Raw genomic sequence first — 13,060 nt, forward strand, 5'->3', positions numbered from 1 at the left:
TTTTTATTAATTGCAACAGTCACGTTCTCCACAATATGATCAAATATGCTTTGAAAATGATTTCATTTGACGTGGAAACATTGGTATTAAAAGTATACAGCGAATTTTCATCAATCACAAAGAATGTTAAAAAACTAAAGGATTGTTTCGATTTTTTTAGAAAAAACCTTAGACAAGACTTGCATGTTTCCACTAGATGGATTAATCCACTAGATTCCATTAGATGGATTTTAAAAAACTTTTTTTTCGGAACAGATCTATTGTGAGACTATAAAGCATGTTTCTACTAGATGTAGGTTAGTCTTTATACAGCTGTTGATCAACTTTTAAAAAACTGGAGAGCATAGCAAGTATCTTTTATAAATCAAGGAATGGAAGAATGAATGGATGAAAGAGATGGAGGAATGCGACCGTACAATTTAGAAATTGTACAATGGAGAGGAAGTAGATGGAATAAGTGAAAACTTTGCCAGAAAATTATTTTGTACAATTATTTCTATATATTTTACAAAAGTATATATTAATTTTGGATAATAAAAACACAATTATAACAGAATTAGATAACATTTTAAAAAAAATAAAAAGCAATATTTTAAAAAAGAAAAAAGATCATAAATCATTCATTGATGCATCTGTCAGATGCTAATAAAATATAATTTAAAAATGAAGCAAACATTGCATATACAAGAGCATTGAAGTACTTAAATAAGTGGTATGATTTTAGGAACAAATTTTTATTTAATATAAATTTAATATGAAACAATGTGTTCCCAATATCAAGGACTGTCTCGCAATAAGCGTGTATCTAAACATGGATATTCAATCACTAGGAAAAAATTTATTTCACAAACTATGATCATTAAATGACATAATTATATTAACAAGAACAAAAAACAAGATAAAAGCAACAGACAATTGTTGTACAAAAAAGCAATAGACAATTATGATGTTAGTCAAATATTTATTAAGCATTCCTGCCAGTAATTCCTTTGTTGAAAGAATTTTTTCAGTAATGGGTTTCTTGTGATGAGAAAAAAGGAACAATTTTACGCCTGATCATGCAGAATTATAAATTTGTAACAATTTAAGAATTAAATCAAAAAATATAGTGTAAAAGTGTTTTTTATTTTTTTTTATTTTTTTTTGAAACAAAAATTTTTTTTTATTTTTTTTTGAAACAAAAATAATGTTGTGTTAAACAAATTACAGATGCATAGATAATATTATCTTTATTTATAATATTATCTGTACTTTGATATAATACATAACATAGATATATAATTTAAGCAACATTATAAATCAGATTTAAACAATAAAAAGATGAAAAAATGAAAAGGAAACATTTTGACATTAATGAAAAAAAAGAAAAAGAAAGAAAAATAGATAACATTCAAAACATAAATTAATTGCACATTTCATATCATTTAGTTCAACTCAAAAAATTTCACTTCTACAATACTGGAAAAACATATGTCGATCCAACCACTTGTATTGACTTAGACAAAGCTGTTTACAATTTCACAATGGAACTTAACCAAAGTGATCTTCAATTGGGTGAATTACTAGGGAGTGGTGAATATGGAGATGTATTCTTGGGGCACCTTTGCAAAAGCAATGAAACAAAACTTGTTGCTGTCAAAATTCTGAAAGTAAGTCTAAAAACTAATTCTACTAAATGATATCTTTTAATAAACTTATATGCTTTTTTAATTAATAAAGAAAATTATTTTATCAATTAAATAAAATATTTGTTCTATTTTAAATTTATTCAAAATTATAGCCTGATTCTGAAAAACGTGCAAGAGATGACTTTTTAAGTGAAGCTGCAATTTTGGGACAATTCATTGATCCTAACGTAATTAAACTTGAAGGAATCATTCTCAAAAGTCAGTGAAGAAAAATGTTTTTTTATTATAATTGTTAATATTATTACTATTATGTATATATATATATATATATATATATATATATATATATATATATATATATATATATATATATATATATATATATATATATATATATATATATATAGATCTATAGTTTGTTGTCTTTGGGAAAAGCAGAAGGAAAAAAGTGATTCTTACGCCAACACATATGTCACTTTTAATTACTTTTGACTTTCGTCCAACATTTGCGTGTTGGACGAAAGTAAAAACCATTAATTTAATTACAAATAAATTGTTTTTAAAAAAACCACAAAAACGCAAATTTAATTGACCAGAATGTTTTAAAAACATTCTGAATGTTTTTAACAATATAAACAATGTTTTTATTTTTATTTTTTTTAATAAAATGTTTTTATTTTTTATTTTTTTTAATAAAATGTTTTTATTTTTATTTTTTTTTACTGTAAATCATGCGCGGAGTGTTGCTACATCGACTATCTTATAGCCTGACTCGCAAGGGAGTGCTGCTGCATCGACTGACAAATAGCCTGACTCGCAAGGGAGTGCTGCTACATCGACTGACAAATAGCCTGACCCGCAAAGGAGGGCTGCTACATTGACTGACAAATAGCCTGACCCGCAAGGGAGTGTTACTACATCGACTGAGGGTTTGGTTGGGGCAGGCAGTCTATCAATTAATAAAAAAAAATAATTCCGGTCTTGCATTTTAACTTTTACTTTTTGTCAACAAAATATGGAAAAAACTTTCAGACAACATCTACGGGTTGTATATATATATATATATATATATATATATATATATATATATATATATATATATATATAAAATATATATATATATATATAATATATATTATATATATAATTTTTTTAATGCTGGTCATTAAAACAATATAACAGAGCGCAACAAATCTTTTTTTTTATTGAACGCACATATCTTTAGCAAATGTCTGATTTTAGAGAAACCTGCTGAATAAGGGAATTTTATTTTCATACCATATTTTTTTAGTTAATAAGTTAATAGATATATCAAAGAATATATAAAAGGATTTAATCAATTTTTATTTTTTCAAATCAATTTTTAACGCATTTACAAAGTGGACTTAAATTAATGATAATTAATATGCAGCCCTCAAAATTAGGATCGGCATTCGGCAATGTCGACCTAATTGCTGAGCTGAAAGTGTTTAAGGTCGGTAAATAATCACCAACCTCATTTCTAGGTTTTATGTTAAGACCTTTGTGTCAAAATTTTTTGCCAACCTCTAACAGTTTAAGGTTGACAGTTTATTGCCGACCTCAATTTTTTTTTTAATTCCAAGGGCTGAATATGCAATGACCTAATGATTGTAAATTGTTATCGATTGATACAAAGTAGTGTATTTTTTTCAATTTTTGCTTAATTTATTTACTAATAAGAAAAAAAATATAAAAGAAATTAAAATCTTTAACATTGAAAAGACGCTTAGTTGTTTTGATATTTTTAAAACCTTTAAAAATAATATCATATAAGTTATTTAATAATAAGTTAATAAAAGTATTATATTTCTGGTGTTATTAAAACAATAAAAAATAAAAACTCTATTAAACATAACAATTCTATATATTCTATTAGATTATATATATATTTCAGGAAAACTTTAAAATTAAATTCAAAACTTTTTAAAATGTTTTAAATATACATACAAACATTAAACTCCACTTTTCAAAGGAAAATAAGAAAAGTTAAAAAAAAGAAGCACATTTTGAAGAAAGCAATAAAATATTTAAATATTCTTTTAAAGTAATTGCAAATGCATTCATTTTAAGTAAAATGTTGCTTGCTTTTGTAAACACATGCAAAAAACATGCTAAAACATAATTACTTTCTTTAATAGCGTATTTAGTTAAAAAGTAACTCTATTAAAGAAAATCATGTTTTAGCATACTTTCTTTTATAGACATTTTAAATATTAGTAACTAATTGTTTTTTATTATAAATATGCGTTTTTTATAATAAATTTATCAATTACATAATTACAAGGTGGCCAGCCAAAAGTTACTTTAAAATTCCAGGGCTTTTCAAGGATGATTTAGGGTTTATCAAGGATTTATTGATCTTTTCTCAACCAGAAAAAAACAAAATATGTTGTGTTCAAAATATGTTTTTATATATAAATATATATATATATATATATATATATTATATATATATATATATATATATATATATATATATATATATATATATATATATATATATATATATATACACATATATATATATCTTATAATGCTAATTTAGGTGAGCAGTGTGATGCCATACTAAAATAGTCTGCTGCCGGAGGCTTCAGTACATACATCAACTGACAAATAGCCTGACTCGCAGCGGAATGCTTCTACATCGACTGAGGGTTTGGCATGGGGCAGCAATCTTTTCATTCATTATTCTTTGTTTTTCTTTTTTTTTTTTAAAAAACCGTATCGATTTAGATAAGAAAAAAGTGAGCAAATGCTTACATAAAGCTCATATATATATATATATATATATATATATATATATATATATATATATATATATATATATATATATATAATATATATATATATATATATATATATATATATCATTTAAAGTGTGTTAAAAGTTAAAAAATACTGTATATATGTATATATACATGTGTATATGTGTGTGTGTGTGTGTGTGTGTGTGTGTGTGTGTGTGTATATATATATATATATATATATATGCAGCAGCTTTCTGCAGCATCATTAGTTACAGGAATGTTGGAGATAAAATCCTTGAACTTTGTTGAGCCAGACAATCTGTTCCACATACTAGGTGGAATCTTTATCCATTCAAGCTGCTGGCTATCCATTTTTACGAAGTTAAATATCAAAATGGATTCTGAATCAACAAGCTCAGACAAGCTGGGCCTCTCTCCTTTTTTGTCAATGAAACTTGATATATTAACCTTCTTATACATAAATGACTGATGATCCTTTTCCTTTGAATCATTCATCATCAGGATTCTTTCAACGATTTCAGTCTTTTCCTCATCTGACACTCAAGGATCCAGTAAACTAAATGGGATCAAAGTTGAATGAAGATACCATGTATGGTTTGCAATGCTATCAAAACATTTGGCTGCAACATTAGGTCTGCTCTTCATGTATGAATTTATCTCCCAGATTGCTTCTATGTCATGTCTTGGAGAAATTACAGTCTGAGACAAGGTTAAGAACCACTTTGCAAATACAATGCTACAAACTCAGAGATGGCCTTAACTTCTCTTTTTGTAGAAGCTGTGGAAACAATATCTGTCATTTGGCTCAGAATTTACAGTTTCATGTAATATATAGTCTGTGCCACAAACCTTTCATGATGAATTGCTCCAGGTTGTCGAACTGTCAGTTGATCAATCTCTAGGGATAAATAGAACTGAACAATTTCTGCTAGCTCCCAATAATCACCTCTGGGTATTTTGTCTTCATTCAACAACTTTGTGATGATTTCTAGGGATATTCTAGCAGCATTGTCAAGTTGTTGATTTACTCCATATTTGAATATGCATTGTTTATTTTAATCAATTTGAATAAGAGAAAACTCATCCAACAGTTTTTTTAAGAGTTGATTATCTGAACCTGAGGTTGTCCAGAAGAGCTTTGCAACATTCTTAATATGACACTCATAGACGTGTCTGCAAGCAAGATGCATAACAGGTCTTCCATGTTTAATCTGGAATTTACTTTTTTTCTTTACCTGTATTTGACGCAATGGTGTCAAATACTAGACCTCTAATGTCTTCTTTGAGTGAGTTTTCTTCTAAAATCTCAATAATCTTCTCAGTCTGACAAGCTCCAGTAGAATCAGTGACATGAGGTACTCCAAGCAAAAAATGTTTTCCATCACAAGTTACACTCAATGCTAAGCGCTCCCTTTTGAGTTTCTTTCCATCAGTATACTCTTTGACTAGCTTTCCATCATAATGAAGAATCATGTTTGATCCAGCTTTTACTCTTTAAGCTTCCCTGGCCTCCTCGGCTGTTTCCTGTATGACCTACCAATTCTGTGTATATTGGATTGTGACATATCTTTACTGGAAAGTGCACTTGAATCAGCCACCTGCTTTTACGTATCAGATTGAGCTCTGATGCTTAATGTTCAACCTTCGAAATAAGGACAGTATCCCTACTATGCCAGCAGATGTAGATGGTTGTGGATCTATCTCATCTTTACTCAAGACTGTAGAATTAGAGGTGTCTGTTTCCTCTGAAGATATTTCTGTTTCACTTGAAGATGAAACCTGCAGCTCAGACTGATAACTCTGGTCATGATCTGCTCCAGACATTCTTACTCTTGCCTTTTGAAATCTTTGAGCAGAATAAATGTACCTTTTATCTTTCTTTCCAATGTACATTTTTCTGCAACTTCTTTGATTTATGAAAATGATATCTTATGCCTTGTCTACCTGAGATCTTTTCTTTCTTTGTATCACATCACTGGGCATAACATCAAAAAGAACAGGCAAAATATTGTCTTTGAAATAATTTTTAGTGCTTATCTTTTCTACTTATTTATTGTTTTGCCTTTTTTGAAGAGAAATCAATTTTTAGTGCTTGGCTAGCAATTCACTAATTTTCTTCAGTACTTTCTCCACTCTGGACATTGGAATTCCAGCTTTTTTATAAATAGAAGTGACCTTTTCAACCGAACACTGACAATTTTTCTCACAAATGAGCTTGAAATCATGAGAGAACCCACAGCAGAGAAGGGTGTTATCTTTGATCTTAGGATTTTCAGACTTTGAAAAATAATAATGCTCCAAAATGTCTTTGTTAGAAGGGAGTTGATTGTCATTCAACTTCTCACTTATTTCTTAAGAATATTTCTTTTTTTTTCTTCTGGTTTAAGCCATTCTGTTTAATTAAGTCAAATAACTATAATAGACGGAAGTTTATAAAAGTGTCATATAACTTACAAAATTATAAAGTGTTCTTTCACTTAAAAAGATAAAGTTTCTCAAAGTTCCAATAATAATGTTTTATCACTACTGAAGCTCTTTTGGTAATCCTTCAGTTAAGCGGCAATTAAGCTCCTAATTTATATAACAGGCGATATTATAGGCATTTTTACATGTTTCAAATCTTGTCACTTCAGGAATTAATATTTTAGAAAAGTATACATAACTTTAACATTTTTCAACCGATTTTGGATTTTTGTTGGTCTAATTAGGTGTGAAAAGGGTTCGGAAATCAATTTAGACCCATTTCATAATGATTAGATCAGTATTTTGTTTGATTTTGTCAACCCCATCAAATCACATAAAAATGGGTAAATTGTGTCAACTGCGTATCTTTGAACTCACTTCAAACCTAACCAACAGTTTTATTTAAACTGCTCCCAATTTTTTTCTAACTAATGAGGGTTAATAGTACATGGTTCTACATAATATTAGCCTGTATCTTTTAAACTGTGACTACACAAGCACTGTAAAAATAGGCTTTTTTCACACAAAAAAAATAAATATATATATATATAAAGAAAACGTAAATTATTTTTGGTTTTCCTAATTTTTTCTGAATACAATGCATACTTATGGTAAATCAAACAGATCAGATTCGCAAACTCTAATGTACTCATCTATTTTAGCAGGTGAATCTTATAAGATCATAAATTGCACAAAATATTTTTTCTAATTCCTACTTTTGGGAATTTATTACTGTCTGTAAGGCACCATGAACAATGTGCAAACTGCAACTCCCCATATTAACAATCCATTGATACTTGAATTAGTTTTACAAGATGAAATATCTATGTTGCTTCAATGAGTTTGTCAAATAAATTCTGCGAATAAGGGCCACTGAGGAATTTTGAGTCAATTTATCTAGCTTTTACAACACCAGAACTTAAATCCCAGTATCTAACTCCGAAATCCATTTGTTCATTTTTGAAGATAACATTCATGCTCTCATCATAAGACTAAACAAAGATTGGTGATGCTCTGACATCAGAGCATCACCTGGTCTCGATAGTATGGTGCTAATCCAAAATTAATAAGGTAACCACATTTTTTTGTTTGTTTAATACAAACTTTGATGCTATTGTGCTATCAGATAATTTAAATTTGAATATTCCATTTAAATTTAAGCACAACCTTAAAAAAAAAGTGACATTACTACATTCAAGATCCATATTATTTCTGCCTTGATAACTAGAGCTGGAGATTTAAGACCCTCAATAGTAGGTTGTGCTGATATATAGTTTATATATTTTTTTAAATTAGGAGAACTTTAATCTAAGTTACTGATAGTTGCTTTGCTGCCAGATAGTAAAATCTAAGTATAAAAATGCCACAAAAAAAAAGAAGTTAAAGTTATCTTATAAAGAACACAGCCAATCAATTTCCTACAAGCTTTTCAAAATTCAGGAAAATATATATTTAAATAAAAATAAAAAAACTTTAATTAAAATAAAATACTAATAAACTACCAGTAAAGAATATATCTGCTGCATTATGTGTCCTTGCATTAAATTTATGCTTTTTACCAGTTGCATGAGAATCCAAGGCAGGTACTCTCATGTTAAAAATATTAATATCCATTCTGCACCAACTACATCTTGCTTTTTTAGAATTTGAAGTACAGGATTTTACCCAAGAAGAATATTTTTTGTTGTATAGCCATTCTGTTTGAAAATGACAGTTCTTTGTCTTAGGCTTTATATTAGTTATATATTATATTCTCTAAATAATTAGTAGATGTTAATAAAACTGACAGTAACAGTTAACAAAAAATTTTTTGCATTCAGAAAATACGTAATTAATTCAGTAGAAATCTACGCAATATTAATAATATTTATGTAAAAGATAAAGATATAACAAAATATTGAACTAATTCAAAAAAAAGTTCCAGGATTTCCATGATTTTTTGCTATAAGAAGTGTATTTCCAGGTCTTTTCCAAGACTTATCAAATACCAGGACATTTCCAGGTTTTCAAGGACCCCTGGCCACCCTGAAATATTTAGAAAAAAAAATTACTGAAGTAATGTGTTTATTTAAAAAAATTTTTTAATGAATGTCAATGTTTGGTTAAGTAAAAGTAAAGAAACGTAATGTTCATTTTTCAATCTTTTTTTAACTAACATTTGTATGTTCGTCAATTTGTTGCGCCCTGAACAAAAAAACTTTTTATTAATAATCTTACTAGTCTTTTAAAAATCTTCTGGTAACATTTGGTAATGTCCTCCTCACTTGGTAATGTCCTCCTCATTTGGTAATGTCCTCCTCATTTGGTAATGTCCTCCTCATTTGGTAATGTCCTCCTCATTTGGTAATGTCCTCCTCATTTGGTAATGTCCTCCTCATTTGGTAATGTCCTCCTCATTTGGTAATGTCCTCCTCATTTGGTAATGTCCTCCTCATTTTTTTAATAACTCTAAACTAAACACATAAAAATAGTAATAGTAACAAAATATCAGATTGTTATATACTAAATTGTTTTTTGTTGTTGTTGTTGCTATTATTGTTCTAAATTAAGAACTTTTTTTTAGGATTTTTATGAACGCTGGTTGTTATGCTTATAAATTTATTTTAGATAGCTCAAATATGATTGTGTTAGAGTTTATGCCAAATGGGTCACTAGATGCTTATTTACAAGTAATATATTTAAAAAAATGATAGAATTCTTCTAATTTGTATAACTGATAAGTTAAGTTTAAGTTTCTATATTCAGTAATAATTTTCTTCAACTACAAAAAAAGTATTAGTACAAAAAAAAAAGATAATATTTTTTTAAATTGACATAAAAAATGTAAACAATTATAATAATTAATATAATATATTAACGTATAATATTAATTATATATTATAACATTACAATATATTTTAGTATGTACAATTATAATATAAAATTTGTTGACTATGACATAATATATTTTAATTAACTAAATTAATAAGGATAATTATAAAAAAACATCAAAATATTTACATTAACATTTGATGAAATTAAAATAATGATAGATATCTGACATCATTTATCATATTTACAATAACATTATCTGACACTATCATTGTTTTAATTACATCATATTACACTAAAATTACACTAAATTGTTTTGATTTTATGATTATTATAGTGGAGACAACAATATAATATCAAAAAAATTACTATAAAGGATAAAGAGACCAACCAGTCACTTTACCTTCTGTATACTAGACTAGACTGGCAGACTGGTCAAGATAAATAAGAAATCTAAACAGTAAAGAAATAAAAAGATAATAACCTATCCAAACAAAGTAAAATGAAATAATCAGCAGCACTTGTCACTTGTAATCAGAAGTAAATAAAGTAATCAAAGGTATCACCTTGATCATCATCATCATCATCATCATCATCATCATCATCATCATCATCATCATCATCATCATCATCATCATCATCATCATCATCATCATCATCATCATCATCATCATCATCATCATCATCATCATCATCATCATCATCATCATCATCATCATCATCATCATCATCATCATCATCATCATTATAATGATGAAGTTTTGCTTTTAATTTATTTTATAATTTCCACCTAAATTCATATTTTGACAAGTAACTATTGACTTGGTCAAAATATCAAATTATCAGACAAAAATTAAATTAAATTTTAGCAATAAAGGGCTAAAATTGAAGGCAAGTGGTACAAAGTTCAAACTTGCCATGCCACTAAAAGTTTCAAACTTAATTTTTGTTTTCTGAACTTAAAGGTAAGACGGTAACAAAAATACATAACAAATGAAATAAATAACATAACAATGACAAGAACAAAAAACACACTTTTGACTGTATTTTCTTGTGTAAAACTAAGGAAATCGATAAAACTTTATTTTGCTAATTGTTTTATTTTTTAAAAATTTTTTTTTAATTTTCTTTTATAACCTTTTTACTCTTCCATGATTACACACTTATATTATGCAAAATTAAATTATGTTAATATTAGTTGTAAATTTTATATATTCTTTTATTTAACAAACTTTTAATCATTAAAATTTTTTTTCTTCTTTTTAGAAGCATGAATTAGAATTTTCAGCTGCTCAACTATTAGGAATGTCACGTGGCATTGCATCTGGAATGAAATATCTATCTGAACTTGGATACATACATAGGGTTCAACTATTTTATTATTATTGTCATAAAACTATATTAGAATATATAAATATACTAAGAAATTTTAAATAGGGTGAAACAAAATAGAAAATTTAGAGAGTGAACATTTCAAGGGAGCCAAAATGTAATTGACTCAAGCACTGAGACTCGTCAGTGCGAAAACTAAACATGCACATGAGTCATGCTCAGGCAAAACAGTCAATTGGTAAATGACTAATCTTTAATATTTTTTGATTGAGTTTTTACTTTTTTTTCCCTCCATTTTTTTGCAAAGTCTACATAACCAACTGATATAGCTATAAGCACAACAAAGTATGTTTACATTGATTGATTTAACCATACACAACAGAGTATGTTTACATTGACTGATTTAACCATAGGTTCAGCCAAATACATATATTGACTAAGGGTTTTGTTCTGAGCAGAAATTCTTTTTTTGATAAAAACTTAAATGCTGAACAGTAGCTGTGAATAAAACACAATGCAAAAAGCTATTTCAACCATTATGTCACCTGTATTTAATGGCAATCATCAATGATTCTGTCAACTATACATTTAACTCCAAGCAAAGTATACAATTACAAAAAGAAAAACAATCACATTAGTACAAGTAGCTCTAGAATCACAATAGTTGGATGGCTCTAATCACGTATGGTTTGCAACTTGATGCTGCATTATAAATAATTCTGGATGCTGCATTATGGTAGTTTCAAAAAGTCAAAAATTATTCAAATTAAAAATTAATTTGAGTTTGCTAGATATACAAGTACACTGGATGATTAATGCTTTAGTAGTGAAACATAAATCATTTGAATTAAATTTAATTTTTAGAACGGATGCAATCTAAAAACACAAAAAAGCTATTAATTTTTAACATATTTTAGCAATATGAAGTGTTAATAAAATTTTGATAAACATATCAGGGCAGGTGAAGGTTGTTAGATGAGTTGAAGATTCACCTTAGAGAAGAAACATTGAGAAGCAATAGTTTCTTATTTACAAAACAATTATTGTTAGCATAAATGTTTGTAAATGTGTGAGTTTTTTTCTTTTTCGAAGTATCCAGTTATTTGTGTTTTAAGGTGGTAAGAAGTTTTATCAATATAACAGTAATTGCATCATACACACAAATTTGTAAAAACTAAATTGTTTGAAATCTAAAGATAATGGATTATTTAGAAAAAAAAATCTTAGAGGCTTTGAAAGAGGTTTTGAAATAGTAAATTAATGGGATTGGGTTTGCAACAAAATGTTTTTCAACAATGAGGTTGAATTTTTTTTTCTGTTTAGAAAATTTGTTATTAACCGGATTTTCAGATTCAGATTGATTAGTAGAATTTTTTATTTAGTTTATTTAAATAAAAAATAAAGATTTTATTTATAAGTCAAAATGGATGTTACTTTTGAAAATAATTAAACAAAAACTTACACATCTATAAACAAATCTATCATATCTACAATCATATAAATACATCTATAAACATATCTATCATATCTACAACCATATAAACTGATGATAATTGTTTTGTCAATTTTTATAAAAATTGCTTTTCAATATTGAATTCTGAACGAAAAAAACCATAAGTGAAAAAAAAGATTACCCAAAATTTATCTTTTTATATAACAAGCATAACTATGATACCATCTTGTCTAATTGTTAACTGTTTGTTTTATGGTGAAAATATTTTTAACACCTATACTATTGTATTATACACTATTGTTTATTATAAACAATAGTGTATAATAAACAATAGTGTATAATAAACAATGGTGTATTGTTTATATTATTATAATAACTAATATAATTAATATTATTTTTAGGACCTTGCTGCAAGAAATATTTTAGTTGATAAACATAACATATGCAAAATATCTGACTTTGGTATGAGCAGAGTACTTACAAATGACATTTACGATACAAGGGTATGGTAAAACATCTGTGTTACAAAAATTTTACAAAATATTTCTATTGAAAAACATTTATAAGAAAAAGAAAAAAAAAAG

General features: G+C 27.1%; 1 protein-coding gene and 1 long non-coding RNA gene across 9 annotated transcripts in view; one reads left to right on the forward strand and one right to left on the reverse strand.

The window, feature by feature from the left end:
- LOC100202124 (ephrin type-B receptor 1-B) overlaps positions 1-13,060 on the forward strand; it is a 37,702-nt gene that overhangs the window by 9,991 nt on the left and 14,651 nt on the right. For all 3 annotated transcript variants that reach the window (XM_065800446.1, XM_065800447.1, XM_065800448.1), the window contains 5 exons: positions 1,429-1,649; positions 1,781-1,886; positions 9,488-9,549; positions 10,958-11,056; positions 12,878-12,979. In XM_065800446.1, the coding sequence (XP_065656518.1) occupies positions 1,429-1,649; positions 1,781-1,886; positions 9,488-9,549; positions 10,958-11,056; positions 12,878-12,979 (590 nt within the window). The remainder of the gene's footprint in view (positions 1-1,428; positions 1,650-1,780; positions 1,887-9,487; positions 9,550-10,957; positions 11,057-12,877; positions 12,980-13,060) is intronic.
- LOC136081972 (uncharacterized) overlaps positions 1-13,060 on the reverse strand; it is a 39,461-nt gene that overhangs the window by 9,836 nt on the left and 16,565 nt on the right. For 4 of the 6 annotated variants that reach the window (XR_010639302.1, XR_010639305.1, XR_010639303.1 and 1 more), the window contains 2 exons: positions 9,098-9,333; positions 8,383-8,905 (listed from right to left, as the gene is read on the reverse strand). This is a non-coding gene — a long non-coding RNA (uncharacterized LOC136081972). The remainder of the gene's footprint in view (positions 1-8,382; positions 8,906-9,097; positions 9,334-13,060) is intronic. The other 2 variants (XR_010639307.1, XR_010639304.1) reach the window with 1 other exon arrangement.

Source organism: Hydra vulgaris, chromosome 06, assembly GCF_038396675.1.
Source record: "Hydra vulgaris chromosome 06, alternate assembly HydraT2T_AEP".
Taxonomy (NCBI): Eukaryota; Metazoa; Cnidaria; class Hydrozoa; order Anthoathecata; family Hydridae; genus Hydra; species Hydra vulgaris.